The following is a 20,199-nucleotide window of genomic DNA, read 5'->3' as shown; positions in this document are numbered from 1 at the left end:
CTTAAAGGGCCAAACTATCTATTGCTGTGTTCGCCGTATTGTGTGTGTGTGTGTGTGTGTGTGTGTGTGTGTGTGTGTGTGTGTGTGTGTGTGTGTGTGTGTGTGTGTTTGTAAAAGCCACCTTGTGAGGACCTTGGAAGGCATTTTTGGTAAGTGAGGACATTTTGTGGGACATTTGAAGGCTAAGATTTCATTTTAGGGTTAAGGTTACAATTGGGTTTAGGTCAGGGTTAGGGTTAGGCATTCGATTGTTTGGGTAAAGGGCTAGAGAATACATGATGTTAATGATTGTCCCATATAAGTGTGTGTGTGTGTGTGTGTGTGTGTGTGTGTCAAACTGACAGAGGGGCTAGCTGGATGTGAGCTGACAGGGTTTAGGCCAGCCAACACACAGACGGACATTTTCCTGACTTGAGCTTGGCAGACTTGCTCAGCTGCAGTGGATTACACTGGAATTTATCCCTGATGTTTCATGAACATCCTGTCACTCAATTTTTCCCCCTTTTTTTATTTTTATTTTTTTACTTGAATTAAAGACATTATTTGTGCTGAGTAAGCTTCTACCTGAGCCATAACTGTCAATCGGAAAATGATTCTTGAAAAACATACTTTTCTTTCAAACACAGGTTTTACGATATCAGTAAGAGCATTATATTTGCAGTCGTGGTTAGTATAAGCCAGCAGAAAAGACAAGTTGCAACTTCTTGCAAACAACTCACAATTACCTATCCATCCACACACAAACACATATACACAGACCTCTATACTGTAAAGTCCCTTTATCTGTCTTGCTGTGATTAGTGTGTCTTCTGCTGTTACTCAAACACCCAGCCCAAGGATGAAGGTTAAATGGTAGACATTAAGTTAAGGGACAGCAGTTATGGACAAGAGGTAAGCGAGCTAAGAAAAAAAAGAGAAAGCAGGCAGGGAAAAATACTCACGATATCCTGTTTGAGTGTCCCAAGATTAATTACCATGGAAGAAGACAGAGAGAGAAAAAAACACAGTTTAGACACCAGTGTGCAATGAGTCCAAGAAACTGTGAGGAAGGAACTGGCAGAGGCGTAATGAGACAGGGTGTGTCGTTCTGTGACCTCCATGAATAAATGTAAACTCATAACATCACATAATTGTTCCTGCTCTGTGCGTCTTTAATGAGCCAAATGAACATCCGCTTTTATATTGACCGAGTCTGACTTTGCGCTCTGAACATTGTCTAACAAACATCTAAGACAAGATGAAAGGTGAAAGGGCAAATTTTACATTTAAAAAGGGATCAAACGAAAATGAAAGTCAGGCAGAAACCGATTGGAGGAGACTGCTGGAGAGTGTACGTTTTGATGTGAAGTGGTTGTGACAGTTTAGATACGTCTTACAGCTGCTCAGGTCGCAATCATGCTCACAAGCACTTTTATACCAAAGCACACACTCATATTCACACTCACATACAGAGACATACTCTGTCTTATGTGTATAAGACTTGATTTTGCTTGTTTTAGCCCATGAGTTACAAACTGCATCTATTTGACATTAATGCCATGCAATTTCAAGTGTATATTTTTGGGTTTGATTACTAATTAGGGAATAATTGGTTACGCAAAATCAACTTGCAGATACTTGAAACTTGTCAACTTAGCACTGTGTTTGAATTACAAATTTAATGGAAAATCAAATGTTAATGTTAAACAGTCAAACTTGGATGTTGTGGAAGTGATGATGACAAATTGTCAAAAGTGTCAAATGGTCCTTCAATCCACCAACAAGAACTGCTTTCAAAACAAATTCTGCTTTCCCATGCATCGATTGTTTAACCAAAAAGAAAATTCACACAATATTCACTTTGATGGTCTGTCCTCCTTGGGCAAGCCTTAAGGGTTTTTTTTAATTTTTTTTTATGGCTTACTGAACTGAAAATCAATAGCTGTCTGGAAGGGAGGAAATCGATCTAAAAACCTATAGTGAATGTTTGGCGATGATATAAAGAATGCAATTTACAGTTAATGGTCTAAAACATGCAAAAGCACGGGTATGGTCCGTTTAGTTTGATTGTGGACACAGAAGTCTGACCTGTCATACACCATTAATGTGACTGTGTGCCTGTATGTATGTTTGTGTATATGTAAGGTTGGACACTCACGCCTGCATGGTCGTTGTGGCAGTTTGAAAGGAGAACATGTTTTCCTTGGGGAACCAGTTGGTGTCCTCTGCAATCAGAGAGAAAAAGTTGTTGAAACCAAGGTTAAGTGAAGGGAAAATATCTGCCATATTGGCATATGTCCTAATAAATGAATATGTCCTAAATAAAGAAATATGAAAGCACAAAACCGACTTCACAGTCCACTGCTCCACAAATGGAGAGAGGGAGACACACAGGAAGAGACAGCAGAGGAGAAAGACGGGGAGACGAAGAGTCAGAACTACAGACCACCACGTCACATCCAACATCAAACCCTCAATCCCCACCAGACCGGAGAAGATATAGATTTGAAAAAGTGTGTCAAAACAATTAAATGTAATTCAAGCTCACCTTTAAGGTATGTTTTATCTATGTGTGAGTGATTTTAATTGGACTGATTTATTACAGTAAAGTAACTTAAAATGAAAAACTACATTTCTTAGTTATTCCTCAATAAATGTTTACTGAAGGTTGAATCAGAATCTGGTTTATTGCCAAGTAGGTTTTACAACGTACAAGGAATTTGCCTTGGTGTTTTGGTGCATATCAATAACAATAAACGTGGAAGGAAGTTTGTTTTTGTTTTTTTTTCACTGAAGTGGTGCTAAAACATAAAAAAGAGGCTGGAGATATTGCTTGTAAATAAATAGAATTAAACTGACACAAACAGTAGACTAATGGGGAAGCAAGATTAAATAGATCCCTTTACGTTCAATAAAAAAAGAAATGGCTAGATCTCAGTGCCCTCATGCATGTTCACCGTGAGTATTTCTCATGTGAACGATTAAAAGTAGTCAAAAGCTATTTCATCTCGGGTCTGATACCAATCCAGTCCCAGCCACAGGGCCTCAGGTGCAGCCCCCGCTTCCCCCTCCCGCCCTTGTTTGGATTTCAGCGCCTTTCCCTTCCTCTGTGTCCTCCGCCCTCTCACCTCTCTCCATCCCAGTCACCCGGTCCACACTCCACATCCGCTCTAGGCGTCTGTGCTGCTTGCCTGCCTCTCGGCTAGCGCTCTCCAGGTCCAGGGAACCCTGGCTCCGCGAGGGGGCCCCACTGCACGAATCGCAGGCCAGCCCGCTGCACTCCGCCTCCCCTTTTCCACCATCGCCCCAGCTGCGGATGTTGTGGGCGCTGACGGAGGTCTGCAGCGGGGGCTGAGACAGGTGATGGTGATGGTGGGAGTGGTGTGATCCATGATGGGAGTGGGACCCGGACATGTTTAGAGACTGCTGCTGCTGGTTGCTACCGCTGCTTCCAGTTGCCCCACTACTTCCTCCGCTGCTGGAGGGCGCGTTGGTGCCCGCGATGGCGTGGTGGTCGTGTTTCCCGTGGTGATGGTTACCGTGGTGATGGTTGCTGTGGTGGTGGCTGCTTCCACAGCTGCCGGTGCCCCGGCTGCTGCTGGCGTGGTGGTACTGTGTTGGAGATGAAGAGGTCGAGGAAGGGGAAGTGGAGGGCTGGATCAAACCACCTCTGGATCCCACCCCGCCACTCCCCGACTTCTCCTTCAGGACGTCCAGTTCTAGGCTCTCCTTGCTGCCCCGGCCGCTGCTCATCAGCAATCCGTGCTGGGTAGTGATGGTGTACACACGGGCAGGCTGCAGGGTGCACTCGACACACTTCTGCTGGTCTTCCTCCGCTGAGAAGCTGCGCTCGAGGGACAACCGCGTCGGCTTGGTAGAAATGGTGATGGAGGGCGGAGGTGGCTGGAGCAAGCCCAGTGGCTGTTTCACCAGGCTGGGCTTTGGTTTGTCCTCACAGCCTTTGGTTGCGTTGGTGCAGGGATGGAGGTGGTTGTTGTTGTTAGGGCCAATCCTGTCACTTGGAGACTCTGGGTCAGGACCCACCAAGGTGTCACACAGAAGATGAGCTAGAATGTCGGAGATAAAGACAAACACGAATGTCAGAGAATGCGACATACAAACCAAGATGCTAAAGCAGCAAGGAAAAGAGAGAAAGAGGAAAAAGAAGAAGTCAATTTGTAGATGACACAGAGGATAATATCATCATCTTCGGTTATCAGTTGTTGTAGTCACACACTAATGATTGCAGCCTGGCACGTCAGCAGAGGATAAGGTGAAGCAGGTGGAGGAAGAATTAAAGACCACACAGGAATACGCAGAACAGCATAGAGGGATGGACAAATGACAGGATGGCAGAGACGCTGACCTGATCCGTTTCGGTTTTCAGAGTGTGTGTGGGACAGGTTCTCTCCAAATGCTCGCGCTGCTCTGTGGGGACACACACACACGACACACATAAAGACATTAATTCATGGGTGGAAGGGAGGGGTGAGTGAGAAAGGGGAGGAAGGGGAGAGAAGGGCAAGGGAATTGTAAATTATAAACCTAATTGCCTTCTTTGTAGGCTTGTGCCACCCACAGATTAAGATGCAGCTGTTTTATCTCCACACTTCAGGCAGCCTCAGACTGAGGGAAAGACAGAGTACGAGACAGCAAGAGGAGATGGAGAGGATTGTTTTAGGCTGACTTAATTTCTCAGGATGACCTCAGTTTGTGTTGGTGGATGTATTTGCTGCCAGCAGACCATAAGTATGTTTATTTTCTTGTTTCACACACAGAATGTATGTGTGGATGTATATACTTTGTCTTTGTGTCTAGAAGAATACTTAACCCCGACAGCAGCTGAAGGAGATTGCTTGGAGATGTGCTGAAAATAGATGTTGTGAGCTCCACAGCCTCAGCACTGCATCTGGTTCTTAGCTTATTTTTATTTTCTCTCTGCCTTTTTTTCCCACTCACACACAGAATTAAAAAGAGGAATACTCCAAAGACAACCATCCAGCCACATATAGCTAAAACTCAATATCTTATCCCTTTTAATGAAATGGCCCGAGGTCTCGTGGTTGAATGACACTGACCTCCTTCTGTTGCTCTAGTCAGTGTGTGACAGGAGTGGAAAAGGAGCAGAGAGACAGAGTAAAAAAAAAGACCGATAACTCTGAACACGTGCTTTCAATGTCAAGATGGAAACTCACTGAGAGGAAATGTACCGCAGCAATAACTATTAGGAATAATGATTCATGATAGTAATTAAGAATAAGAGGAGAAGAAAGGAGAAAATGTGAGTAACGCTAACACTTTATGCTATTAATATGCATTCACTCCTACAGTGAGGATCATGATGAGATTGTCATTCCCCCACCTGACTGAAAGAGACTGTGCCTTATTGTCTAACAAATTACAAATTACATTTACTATAATAATATGTATTTTATAGTATAATTTTGTGACACTGGTAACAGTAATTTCCATTTTGTGAGACTTACTACTTTCCCTCTAGTACTTTTCAGAAGAAGTACTGCAGCGTTCATGTGTTATTTAACAACGGACCCCTGTAGTGTTGCATTACAGAACACTGACTTTGTGCAAACAGACTTTTAACATTGAGATTTCAATTGGTTCATCGCTAATGATCCACTTGAAAAGGCAGACTGTCAGACCCTGTTAAGAATCAGTGGGTTTTGTTTTTAAAAAATCTGGTGTAAAAAGCATTATGCATAATTTATTGAGTTCATATCGATGTGATCCTAAAAAATAACCTGATGTGTTCACAGTGGCAGTTACACTATCAAGGGCCAATTAGGTGTTTACAGCTTTCAGTATATTCAGCAAAATAGCCTGTGCTCCTGGTGGTTATGTTTCCCTAATGCAGCCGATGTCAGGGGTTACTGCTGACACACACACACAAACACACAGATACACACACAGATACACACACATTTGTGCAGCAGAACCCCCTGTATACAGGGAAATCTGTGGGTGTACGCCTCCTTCCTGCCAGCTCTGTCAATTATTAAAGCCTGTCCAACACACCAGGCATAAACTCACACACAGAGTGCAGCAAAAACCAACTTTTTTCAAACACTGTTCTGACGCACCATTGTTCGTTCTCTCTTCCGCTCACTTTCTTATTTATTCATTTTAGTTCCAACACAGTTCAACGAAGCAGATTTTACCTACTGCATCTTCTAAAAACAGCACAGTTATGATGAGACATGTTTGACCTGAGGAGGTCCTATAAATGGAACTATTATGTTCTTACATAAGTTACATTAACCTCTTCAAAATCTGCCCTATTAACTATACCTGCTTAGAACTGACGGCTCCTTTGGGAATGCACATATCATCAATATGAAGTTGTGGTGGAGACCTTCTGTGAGACTCAACAAATTTGAGGATTGAGGCTAGTGTGGACCCCCATTAGAAAGACAAAAAAAGACAAAAATGAACAACTATGAGCACTCAGAGAGCCGAGACCTCCACCAAGGCCTAAGTCAAACAACATAAATCAGATTTCAGAGTAAAAAAATACAAATTTACAGTAAATGAGCAGGATCTGCCCCAAAATTTAATGGGTTCTTTGTTAGGTTGGCCCATGACATCCCTCCACAAAGTTCAGTGCAAATCGGTTCAGTACTCTTTGTGTAATCCTGCTGACAAACAAAAAGACACAGGTGAAAACATAACCTCCTTGTAATAATCAGGGTTTCTGCTTGTGTTACAGCATTGGGTAAGATAATGCATGTGCCAGTTTCTTGTCAGTATCATGTTCAGCCACAGTGGGCTATTAGATAAAGAGCTGCAGGTGACAAGCTGCATCCAAATCCTCATCAGGTCATTGTATTGTGTCCTGCTGCTGTGCGCAGCATGAAATCAGACCGCACTTGCTCATGGTGTGATGAAAATAGGCGGACAATTGATTGACTTCTTTATTAAAACAATGTCAGTTTATTTGGCTTCACTGCAAACAGTTGCTGATGTTGCTGTAGTGTTAAACCACACTTTTTTTTGTTACCGCCAGTAACCATGAGTGTCGCCAAATAAACCAGGGTCAGTTGTCAGCCTTGTGCATATGGCTTGAGTGTACTATGGTGAAGTGTTCATTACACTAATGATCATGCTTTTATTTAACCTCAACCACTTATTACCCTAAACAGTTTGTGCCTCAGTTCAGGAGGGTTTCTTATTGCTATGCTAGAGCTGCAAAGATATTAAGTAACACTTAAAATTACAGAACTTCCTCAGGTAAAACTGGGAAATTACTGCATGAAAATACAGCTTACTGGAGCTTTTACATTCATTGAAATTTTATATTTTTTGTAGTGCGTAAAGTACAAATGAAAATGTTTCTCTGTGCCTGCAGTCATTCTCTTCAGCTCCTCTGTTGTTTACTCCTAATGGTGAAGACCACAGCCAAAGTAAACCAGACTCCCTCAGAGTTTGGGGGTGTTATTGAGGACCGAGAAGCTCCGCACGTGCTGCGACACGGTCCGGCTCCCTTCACTATACTTCTAAAAATAGCTCATCATGCATGTCACTGCAATTCTGGTATGCTGCATCCTCTTCCCTGAAATCCTCTACTTCTTCTGTTGAATGTGCATGCACGTGAGTCTCTGTAGAAAGGACAGAAGAACCAAAAGATAAGAAACCTTTGTGTCTTAGTGCGTGTGTGTGTGTGTGTGTCTACATGCGGTGATGTAACAAGCAACAACCCCTGTTAAGGACAGTTGAGATAAATACAGCCTGCACTCTAATCAGCAGGTGTCCCTCAGTCATGTTCATTTTGCCCTCCTGTTTTATTATTCAACAGGCCAGGCTCTCTGATTAGAATCACCAAACAATGTTTCAAGAGGCTCACATCATCCATTATACATGAGAGGAAACTGAGTTGGAAGCCAATGGACCAAAACGCTTCTCAATCCATCCTTTAAACAAAACCTCTGTCTCTGCTGTGTCGTCTCGTGTTGCTGTTTTGCACCCGCTCCATACGTGATATGCGAGCACAACAGCACGTCATGGTGTGTGAGGTGGCGGGGAAGAGATACCCTAAGCGCAGGTGAAAATGAAGAAGAAGAGGAAGAGCTTGACAAGGAGATTTGAAATTCATCCCGCATGCTTTCAGACATGTGACAGGGGTTTTGGGCGAAAGAGATGAGTTAGGGAGGGGAGTTTCTGAGAAGGGGAGATGTGATTACAGCAGAGCTGAGAAGGAGTGCACAAATAAAATGGGGGCATATTAAAAATGAAAAGTGGAGTAAACTTGAGGAAACGGAGGCAGAGAGAGCACAGTCAAGACGATGAAGAAGTAAGAAACAAAACTGACAACAGATTCAGTTTCGTCTTCAGGGCAACTGCATCTTTGAAAATCAGCTCAACCCTAAAACCCTTAGTGTCATTAAACCCCTTAGGGTGCTCATTAAGTGTGATATCTACCCTATCAAATATGCAGTTTTCTGCCTATGGAGGTTGCTGAGAGATTAAAATTTTATGTTACTTTAGAGTGAAACAGTGTAAGCACACTAGTCGAATGGGAGCAGTAAGGTTGGCACAGGTTCAAGTTCTGTCCTGGATTCAGATCAGATCAAATTAGGTGTTTTGACAGTGATGGAGAGGTGGAGGACACTGGCTGTGTGAGAGTATAAATCTTAAACCTTAAAGCAGGTGTCACCAGCGTTTTTGAGACAGAGAGCTAGCTTAAGGGTAAAGAGTAATGTGGAGGGCTACTGTCTGAAGTAATGTTCCCGAATAATCTAAATTTGCACGGTTTACCTTTTTAAATAATGAATATTATACATTTAATAGGCTACATGAATAGCCTTTAAACTGACTGACACTGATGCTGTTAATGATTTTTGCAACCATTATTAATAATGTTTTACCATGTGATCATAGTCTTGTAGATGATCATATCAGAAAAGCTTGAGTCACACGGATAGGTCGAACCGAAAAGAGGCAACTTTCACATACGTTTTTACTACAGACGGTTTTTGATTGATTTTCAGTCTTTGAAGCAGCATTTCATCCCCATGCATTTCACTCTACTGTAACTTAAAGTGTGTTTTGACGACTATCCCCCATGTTGCGTTCATGAGCTTGTGGGGAAATGGGATTTGAGAACCAAAGAAAACATACCCCCTTGAGACACCATACTGTTGAGGCTTCAGTTATATACTCTGCCATGCCTTGTATCTCTATTATTTTTATGATGGGATGTTTCGCACACTTTCCAAAAGAGTATCGATATATGTTCGTAATAATATTCTTATTGCAAGCGTTTAATACAAGAAATTACCAAATTAACATTATCAATTTCACAATGTCCATGTTTGCTTCTGTCTTACATGAAGGTTACGTGTCCTGACAACATCACAGGTGGATGCAGTGCTTTTCAGATATCACAGTGTCCTTGAGCACAGCAACCAAGAGTTTTGGAACAGTTGTCACTCTCAGATACACAAGAAGTTCCTGAATTGTTGTTTGAAACGGCACTTCAGGATGACGCATTATCGTTTTCTAATCTGACGTCCGTATCAACGGGACATCATTTGTCAGTACTTTCAAAACCGTCACAAATCACTGTTGGAAAAAATTTCATTCCCTTTTGTTATGTTGCCGTGACGATACTCACAAATCCTACAGCCCCTAGAGGGCTTTCTCACTTGAAACGCAAACATGTCGTTTTTGACCAGTTGCTGAAAAGAAAAATGTACGGTCCAATGTGTTAAACGGAACGAAACTCCAAGAGTAGCTCTAATCCTGTTACATTAACTTCCATGGGTGTAATGTCATTTGTTTTGTTCCCTCTGAGTGATTGAGTGAGCGAGCGAGAGTGAACATCAGTGTATTTCGCCTTTTGTCTGGGTCTACACTTCAATAGATACTGTAGCGTACTTAGTATTTCACAAGCTGAATGAGTCAGACAAAATTACACGCACTCCACTTCTGGAACATATTCTGCCACAAACTCCACTAACCACTCTGCAGATGCATAAAAAGATCCTCAACAACAGGAAGACACACCTCAGCACTTCAGTTCTTTTAATGGATCTAGATGGAACAATGCATAACTAGATACTTGATAGATGGGAACATCACACAACTGTAAACATGCCCTTTTTTCTTCTCACTCTTCTGCTTATTAAAGGATAGTGAAATAGTTTTATGACTTATTCCAGTGCTGCTTTATCCGCTTCTTATTTGACTTTTTTGTCTGATCGTCCTGTTTTTATGGGTGCTTTTACACCCACGTTGTTGAATACCCTTCAACCAAACTTTTTTCATGGTTGGGTTTGCTCTGACAGATGTAAAATGTCCACCAACATTTGGATAGCCGCCAATCGCCCAAACCACAGTTTGCTAAACAAACAAAAAAATACTTGTATTTATGTATGTAGAATATCAAAATCTTAACTTCAATGGGACATTTAGATAAATAGATAATATGGTGATGATAACACTGATTATTTAATCTGTGTTCCTGTATTTGACAAATTTTTCTGAGACTGTGTTTACTTAGTATTATTATATATATTGTAATATATAAAATATACTTTGAGTATTTATGTGTGTGGCAAACAGCCAAACAGATACACTCACAAGCACAAGCATGAATGCACTGAAACTAAAAAGAAAAGTCTGAGTCCTCCGATGCAGTTTCAGAGTCCAAATTCAGTCAATGCACGAGTCTGAGCCCAAGTCATCAGTGTTCAAGTCCAAGTCAAGTCACGAGTCCTGAAAATCACGATTTGAGTCAGTCCAAGTCCTGTACTCAGGTACTACACCACTGCTTATTATTATTTTTTCCGCTGCATTTTGTCCATTTCTCTTTGATAAAATAGTTTTAGCTTTGCATCTTGGGGAAAGTAAAGTACATGTAAAATGCGTGAATATAACAAAGAAATGGCATCGATAACAATCTTACCACTAGAAGAAATTCTCATCAAGAGCAAAAGAGCCGTTCATGTCCATGTCTTGTCATGTCTTCTGTCACATCACACAATTCATTCTGTGTCAAATAGTAATAATGAATCAAATAAAAAAGAAAGGGATCAATGATCATTAAATAAAACAATCTTGTTGTCCTGAAATGTAATTTTGACCAGCAAAGTATCTCCATGGCTACAAAGTGGACCCTGAAGACTCACAGGATCCTCAGAGATTAATCAATTGACTTAGCGGTGCTCATAGAGAGACACATATTACATCATACTGTATTTCCATTATTGACCCATATCCAATCATCCCATGTCTTTTCCCTGTGGATTATGTTTCTGTTTAACACTGTGACCATATATCTTTTGAGGACAAGCTCAGCTCAGCTGGCTGAAAACAGGGCATCGCTCCCTTGGCAGTGTTCCCACTGGTCTGAATATCATCAGGGCTGATGTCTCTTTGGGTGTCTCTCCACTGTAAACAATGGGCTGCCAAGCAAAGAGATTCCTCACTCTTAATGCTCTTTAATCAAATCCTCCTCTCAGATGGACTAATTGAATTGGGTTTCCTACAGTCGCACACACCAAAGTGCATACACACACACACAACTGCACAGCTGGAGTGATGAGGACCTGTTGAGAGGCTTGTTGCGCGTGCTGAGGGCTGAAGGGACTTTGGAATGTTAATTGCAGTCTTGAAAGTGTGGTGCATTATGGGACATGTGGGAGCGAAGCAACTGATCGGGGAGCTGATTAAAATTTCAGTACACTAGTGGCTCACCGCAGCGTCCCCAGCCACATAGAGCACTGAGTGATGCAGCTGATTCAGACACACACACTAACACAACACAGCACTCTTTTGTTTCTCTGCAGTCGTCTAGACGTATTTAACACACAACTTTTAAATGGATGCTTGGCCTTTTCCACAGACTTTTTGACAGGCATGCGTCATGTATGAGTAAAAAACATCAGAAATTAAAGTCTATACACATTGTAAAGAAAGAGTTGGTGTATGAGTAAAAGCTTCCCCTGCAATGATTTCATGGAACCCAACTGGAGAATTAGCGCCACCAACTGTTTGTTTCCATGCAGCCAACTCCTGATATTCACTTAACATTAGTTGATGGAAACGTGCATTAATTCACAATTTTTATGTTGCTGATAATCTGGAAATTCTGTTCAAATTGCGCTAAATTTGGATTGAAACATTACTAGTTTGACAGTGAGCTGGCATGGACATATGAATTCATCATTATTTTAATTATTTGTCCCTGTGCTTTTCCTGCTGTGGCTTTTCAAAGTGTATTTCGTGAAAAAAAGGAAAAAGATACACGGACAGTCCATTCATGACCTTGGAAACAGCAGCTGACCCTACAATTGTCTCTCAAAGTCCACTTACACACTTGCTCTGGAGCTTTTGACCATATCACAAGTTCTTCATCAAATCTGAACATCTACATTTCTGCAGCAACTGAGAAGAGTTGAGTCGATATTGTTTCGTCAGAGAATAAAGAATACGCACGATAGCAGACAGACACAGGCAAACAATCAGATAACACTGTTGGAGTCTTAATCATCACTTAGACTGTACTCAGTTAAATCTGCCTCGTTCGGCATATTTATGGCAAAGAATTAAACTCTCTGATTCAACTAAGGAGGAGGGAAAGAGATGGAGAGGGAGATGGATGAGCTCAAATGACGATACTCAACATGTTACTTAGAAATATATCACGTATACTGTATATTTTTTAAATTGCATGAGTAAAAAAGGAAATAAGAAAGCCCAATGAAGTAGGATTTTAGCCAAGAGTGATCGGATTCTCAGAACTTACAAGGAAAAAACGGTCTCCCTCTGTTGAGCTTGAGTGAATCTGAGTATGTAGTATGTGTAGTGAAGACTTAAGGAACTTAGTAAAAGGTATTGTTTTTTTGTTTTTTGTTGTTGTCATAATTATCATATCCCTCAAGGCGTTCCTGAGATATCACGTTCATAAGAGTGTGACGGGCGTATGGATGGACAACTTGAAAACGTAATGCCTCCGGCCACAGCTGTCAATGGCGTGGCGGCATAAAAACACACACACAAAAAAACAACCAATTACGTAACAGCACTTGAACCCATGAACAGAGTGACAGCAGGCCTACGTCAAATACAGTCGCACCTGTCCTGGACAAACGAAGAAACAATATTTCATTTGCATGCGTCAGTATAACAACCAATCCTTTCATCTTTCACGCCATCTTTCACACCCCCACACCTCTGTGCACGCCGTTGTCCGATGCCCTTCAGCCGAACCGCAGCACATCCCTCTTCTCCAGCTGACAGTGAGATCAAAGCATTTGCTTTTATCCCTCAATGTCGCAGAATACTGGTGTGTAATTTGGAGGTAATCTCTCCTCTCTCTTTTCTTCTCGCTCTCACTTGCTCGCTACTTCTCATGAGCTGCTCAAGGGGAGAGTGTGACCTGTTTCATAACCAGCTATCCATAAGCATGCATAAGATGACACAGGCACACACGACAGCCAGGTACAAAGGAGCCTGTGTCTCTCTAGTGTTTCCTACATACTGTTCATATGTAATCCTATGGATCTGGTCATTCACATTTGCGTGGTCTCCTCGAGCTACTCCTCATGCCTCAGTGACAAAACAGGTCGTCTGACGGTGCTTTCCAAAATAAGGTGTACAAGTTTTTTAATTCATGCGAGTGGCATTGCCTCTAATATTGCCTTCGGGGTGTGAATGAGTGGTTGTTTGTCTCGATGTGTCGGATAATGATGAGCGGTATGGGTAGTGAATGGATGAGGGGATAATGGCATTGCCCTGGAATGGCAGTGTTGGTCGGCCAGCTGGTCCGATGCTTAAATCTAGACTGGAATAGCCCAACAACCATTTTTGTACAGACGCTGTAGCGCCACCATGAGGTTTGTCCTCCGGACACTTTGTGGTATTCATTGCACTTACATTGCTCTCCCAAACGATTGAAGTGTCACACAGTCTATGAGCAAGTCTATGCACGAGAATAAAATTACAAAGTTGTGAATGACAAACAAGGTTATGGTTCGTTGCATGTTTGAGATTTCCAATCGATGAGAGTGAGGACATTTCAAAAATGATTAGGTTTAAATGAAAGGATGGTGTTGGGTTGGTACTGCCTATGGTCGATGCCGGAAGAAGGATTATTATGGTCAATGTAAGGGTTAAGGCTATGCATAAAGTGGTTAGGCACAGGAATTGTCAGGTTTTCTTGATTCAAAAGTGTGGGTGTGTGTGTGTGTGTCTGTGTGTGTAAATACTGAAGAGTTTAAATACAAATGTGTTTACTGTCACTGGTCCCAGTCTATGCTTGGAAGTGTTAAGAAGATGACTCATACTTTCATATAGACACAAACACATAATGTAAATTGCCTTTGAGATTCCCAATAAGTGTGTGTGAAAGTGTGCGTTTTTGTGTGTCAAGTATATGCAAAAGAGGGAAGGTTAGAGAGAGAGATTGAACAGATCTGATGTACAGCAGGATTTTCAGTAGGCTGCACTGAGAGGGAGGGAGAGCAGCTACTCATTGTAGTTGTTTCCAACTGTTTCACTGTTGTGCACTCAACCTATTTAGTGTATTCTGGCATACATGACACCAGATCACAAAAGGTACTGAATGTACAGTATATGGATCCTCGTAAAAAATGAAATTGTGTTTCAAAGGTAAAATCTGTTAGTGTAGATTTAAGTTGCTACATAAATATCTGTAATGGCAAAGAAAAGAGATGATACATCTGACACTGCAGACAGGGCTCTAACATTTAGAGCCCAGGCTCTTCAGACAGACGAGAGGAAACAAGAGCATAAGCAGATGAAATGGAGAGAGCAAATCACTGCACACATGCCTGACTGTATGCATTTAGATATGTTTGAATGTTTATGGGTGTGAGGTGGAGAGATGGAGAGAACCCACTTATGAGTGCTCGCTTCCACATTCATGGGGTCATGTGCAGGTGAAAGACTGATGAATATTGGATGTGATTCAGCTGCAGGAGGAGAGGTCCATTCTGCCATTAACTCTGAAAAATTAAACTCTGACTCGCATGTGTGTGTTTGAGCTTTTCTGCTTGGTGTGAGAAAGAGAACGGGAGGGAGACAGATGACGATAAGAGAGTGTGTGTGTATGTGTGTGTGTGTGTGTGTGTGTGCATGCTCTGTAGTTACCAGTTGTGTAAGATATGCAGTATTTCAGTAGTTCAATTGTAGATGTGAACAAAAAGTGAGTGAGTGAGTATCACACATTTACAGTATAGACTCCTCAGCACTGTAGCCACTTTCCATTTTCTGTGGGCATCACATTTTCGTCATCTTTTCAAGGTGGCATGCGCGCACACACACACACACACACACACACACACACACACACATATACACTCTGCAAAGACGGCACACATGCCAGCCTGTAAGTATAGGCGGTGTAATGCAAGTAAGGACCACATACACATTCAGTGAGAGAAATGACGTAATAGCACATCAGCCCACATCTGGGGGATGCTGGAGTCTGCACGCACAAGTCAAGGTCATTCATTGACTGAATCAAAATCACACACCGGGGCCTGCTGTGAGGAGACTGCTGGAGCACGGAAACGCTGAATTTACAATGGGATCTGACTCGGGGTCGTGGCTCAATGTCTGCACTTCATGTGTAGAGAGACATATGAACACAGCCACACGTGCTCCTCAACAAACTGCAGCTTCAGCTCACTTATATAGACATGCAAGCCAGCACAGGATGGATATAGATATTGCTGTGTCTGCATGATGCTAAAACATCTGGATGCGGATCTGGCCATTTGAGGGAAAAAAAAAAAATCCATACAGCCTCATATACATTGTGCGCCTCTTACGAGTGAGTCGTTAACAGCTTTTAACCGGTTGGACTCCGGCCAAACAGTCTGAGTCCCACTGCTTTTTCCAGGCTGAATAAATGAACAGCCGCTCACCGGCGCTGTCCTCTGTGACTGCCCCAATAACTACCAGTGATAGGTGATCACTGCAAAACAACCGAATCGATTGCTGTGATTGATTAATTGACAGCTGGATCATTTGCCCGCCGGGGTGTGAAGGCAGCAGCCTCATCGCCGCGCTGTCCGGCCGCTCGGGTCGATGCGGCCGGACAGAAAGCCGTTTCTGTTTTGAATTACAGTAGAAATCAAATGTTGTTTTTTTTTTTAACATGATGATAGTTTATTTTAGGTGATGGCAAACTGAGAAAGTGTACCAGGGTTACCGTGAGTCATAGCATCCCTTTGCTTTGCATCTGCATGACTTCCATTACACAACGATGCTTCATTCACAATAACAGTAAAAGCTCCGACGGGCCAGAGGCAAATATCCTTTTCCAGCTCATTGAGTCCTAATAAAAGAAGGGGATTGGGGAATCGCAGGGCAGCCGTCCAGGCAGGCTACATTTGCTCATTACAGGTGCAGTTTGGAGAGATTAAAAGGGCAATTTAAGCACACAGCACTCAGCCGCACGCCCCGGGCTAGACGGGACAGTCGGCGGACGTGCGGAAAGCGCAAAGAGCCTCTCTGCGCATCACAGAGAGCCGGCTGTCTGTAGCCGGGATAGCGCACTGAATTCATCAAAAACACACAGCTGCCACTCGTTTTAACTTCACACGGCTCGCACGCGAAGGCTAAAATACCCGCGAAGACTTCCCGAGGCTGCTGTAAATCAGTTGGTAACGGCGGAGAGCTGCAGGGTGTCACTCACCTAACTTTTGCTGCCACAGAAGATATCGCATCGTTTCTTAAATTCTTCCTCTTGGACGCGGCAGTTCCCATGCTGACATGGAAACGACGCAGGCAGGAAAACAGTTCATTCCAAAGACTCGAGGGACAGAGGGATGCGACAATGAAAATGGTGTATAAAATTTTTTTTTTTTTTTTAAAGTTAATGGGAAATCCGGTAGCAGATATGTCACACACGAGTCTGCAGAGCAAAAAAAAAAAAATGCCAAAAAAAAGGGAGGGACGTCAGCCTCTCTCCCCCTCTCTCCCTCTCTGTCTCTGTGTCTCTCCGGATATGAGCACCTACGTGGGGTAACTGCACAGCTGTCAGCGTGTGGCTGAAAATACACAGACCTCTCTCTCTCTCTCTCTCTCTCTCTCTCTCTCTCTCTCTCTCTCTCTCTCTCTCTCTCTCTCTCTCATTGATCTGAAAATGCAATGGTAGGGGTGGCAATATCACCATCATCATCATCATCATCACCACAACAGGGAGGGGGTTGTGGAGGTGCTGTATGAGGGACACTGATGCCATCCATGTAGGAACCTCTGCTTTTCATCTCAACCATATTTTGACTATTATCTTTATTCATTTATGTAATCTGTCATTTTGGTAAAAATGACCACACACACACACACACACACACACACACACACACTCACACATTGAAATGTAGAGACTCTCATCTACAGCCAAGGACAGTGGGAGCAGTGAGGTTGAGACGCCGCAGTGCTCTGTGAACATCACTTCAAACAGTATCATGATAACAATAGATTTAGAGAGTGTGTTGTTTTTCTGATGTTTTTTTCTCCCCGAACCATTGTGGTAGGATCTTCACTGTTATCAGTATTCAAAGGAGTAGGCTACTATAGACTGACGGATCATGAAGGGCTGCTCCTACAGAGTTACAGTGTGGTTACTGATGAGCACTCTAATGAGTTGTTTCTTTCTTCAGTCACGGATCAACAGTGCTCGAATTGTCACTGTCAGGTCATTGTGGTCGGTTAATTGGGAGTAATTATGGTTAACTTGATATCCAAAACAGGTGATGACGATTTAAGTGAAAATGGGATACAACATAAAAAAAACCCTCATACTTGTATATCAAATTTTATTTCAAGCACTTGTCAATTTCCACCTTTAGAAGACTTTCTTATCCCCTAGTGTAACCTGCGGCTTGGGAAAGGTAGAAAAAAAAACATGTCTGGTGAATAATATTATGAATATTTTTTCTGACTTCTCTCCCTTTCTATACTTCTGTTTTCTAATGAAATAGTTTCAACTCTTCCTGTCCCTAAAATCATTTAAATGTAAGAATATGAGAAGTTAGAATCACTTAGGTTTGGTTGAACGACAACCTGTGATGAGAGGTCACAAGTGGACCCTGGAAAGGTCAGGAACTGGTGCTGAAATAAGTACAGTTTGCATTGTTCGTGAGCATTTGGTGTATGATAAACATTTTAACACGAGGATCTCAAAGCCCTTCTCACCCTTTATTAGAGTGGCAGTCAGTCAAGGATGGATGGTTGAATTGAAAAGTATAAAGAAAATGGTTCAAATCAGAACAAAGGACTGAATTGTTGTATTAAAGTAAATCAGGTCATTATTACACTCACTTAAATCAATACGTGCATCCATAAACTATTTTAACCATTCCATGTTCAGGCATCACTAAACAATGGATCTAATCTGAAATCAATTAAACACTTAAATTAAATTACACATAAATTGGTGGAATATTTAGCAACTTAATTATGAGGGTGAAAAGTTCTTAATTTAACTATGATAGATTTTCTGTTTAGCACTCAGTCATGATTTAGGGTTTTATAACTTCCTGTCAGTGTCTTCAAACCTGCAGTGGAAGTCTGCATATGGAGTTGGGTGTGGTGGGAACTTGTGATTTAACAAGTGTTTTAAGGTTCAAACTGTAATAACAAAATGTGACAATATACAGATAGTCAGTATTTGAATTTATACATATAGTAAGTATCATAAAATGTAAAAGAGAAAGATACAAATCAGCCTTCTAACTGTTAAAATTGGATCTATAGACTTATTTCAACCATCGCACTAAAAGCAAGAAAAACCATTCTGACAGCATTGCCCATTTAAAAGACATGATCTTAAACATGATTAATAGCACTACAGATCAATACCATATGCAAAATACCTTTTATGTAATGGAATGTTATACAACTTGATTTTCTTCCTTTTAAATAAACCAGTGTTGGTCCAGCAGGACAGAAGATTTGTTAACTCACACCGCTCAGAGACAATTCATTACCAGTCACCGGTAGGAGATAAGTGAGTGCTGGTCACAGTGGTGTATGCACACACATGCACATATGGGCTCATGCACACATCATATAAACAGATAGAAGTCGAGGCAGCAGACGAATCGCCCTGTAACGGCCGATTAGCCTTCAAACATCAAATCAATCAGTCTTTCAATCCACAGGTCATTTCACCAGCAGTTCGAATGTGCAGGACGTCCTTGGGCTTTATATATCTTTTGCTATGTGCTTCTCCTACACATGCACACACACACACACACACACACACAATTACACGCACAAACACACACACACACACACACTAAGACAAAAGGAATGAAAATCGATAAATAAAGCAAAGCACCGCTGGGCTGGTGTGAGCTGCTGTAGGCCATTAAGCAGTAAATAATTCCAGGCAGCTCTGACGAGAGCGAGGGGTTGTGTGTGGATAGACTTTAGATCAGCACGGGGGGAAGGAGGGATGAATGAATGGAGAGAGGACAGGACAGTGCAGCTCCTCACACAAGAAAAGATGATGGAAAGAGGAGGAGGGATGAATGGAGGCGTGAATGGACAGCAGGAATCCAAAAAAGATAGGGGGCAGACAGGGGACAGCATGCAGAGGAGTGACAAAGAGAGAGAGAGAGATACAAGGATGAATGAAAAAAGAGATACAAGAGTTTTTCATTTCATAAAAGGAGTACAGCAAACACACTGGGATACCAGCTGAAAATATGCTGAAAAAGGGGCAGGAAAGGAGATGAAATAGTAGATGAGGGGCAGTGAAAATGGGAGGACAAGAAAGACACATGCAGCCATAAATCCACATCTGTCAAAGATATTAGTGTCTCCTATGACCCTGTGAAGCACTCACCATTTGATTGATTGCAAAGCAGATCGATATTTGAGTCTGCAACAGTTACAACAGCAGCCAGCCAAGTAGGCCGAGAGTCACAGTGAGGGGGCTCAATTTGCACAATCTTCTCAAATCCGATTTTTCTTATCCGTAGATTACGTTTAGGAAAACAATGAAACCAAGTTGAATGCAGTACAATGCAATTTTCTATGCGTAAGTGTCATTTAACATACCATACCTTCTCAATGATTGTCCCACTGGTTAAATTGAGAAATGTTTTTTTAGTATACCAGTATGCATTTTTAACCATGCTAGTGGCATGGCTGTTGGGATGCCAGTGTTGGTCTCTTAGTCTGTTGTTTGGTCTGCCACTTTTGTACAGACTAGAAATACGT

General features: G+C 42.1%; 1 protein-coding gene across 1 annotated transcript in view; it reads right to left on the bottom strand.

Moving 5' to 3' along the window:
- The window catches only part of nsmfa (NMDA receptor synaptonuclear signaling and neuronal migration factor a), a 41,624-nt gene extending 24,673 nt beyond the window's left edge, over positions 1-16,951 (bottom strand). Inside the window, 4 exon segments of the mRNA XM_087173233.1 lie at positions 2,132-2,204; positions 3,108-4,046; positions 4,346-4,407; positions 16,661-16,951. Coding sequence (XP_087029359.1) covers positions 2,132-2,204; positions 3,108-4,046; positions 4,346-4,407; positions 16,661-16,731 — 1,145 coding nt within the window. The 5' untranslated portion in view covers positions 16,732-16,951.
- Between the last annotated feature and the right edge of the window lie 3,248 nt (positions 16,952-20,199).

This window comes from Seriola lalandi, unplaced genomic scaffold (assembly GCF_002814215.2).
Source record: "Seriola lalandi dorsalis isolate HSWRI2012SDOR001 ecotype SW California unplaced genomic scaffold, Sedor1 jcf7180002054133, whole genome shotgun sequence".
NCBI classification, from domain to species: Eukaryota; Metazoa; Chordata; class Actinopteri; order Carangiformes; family Carangidae; genus Seriola; species Seriola lalandi.
Note: the sequence above shows the minus strand (reverse complement) of the source record. Positions and strands in the feature narration are given on the sequence as shown.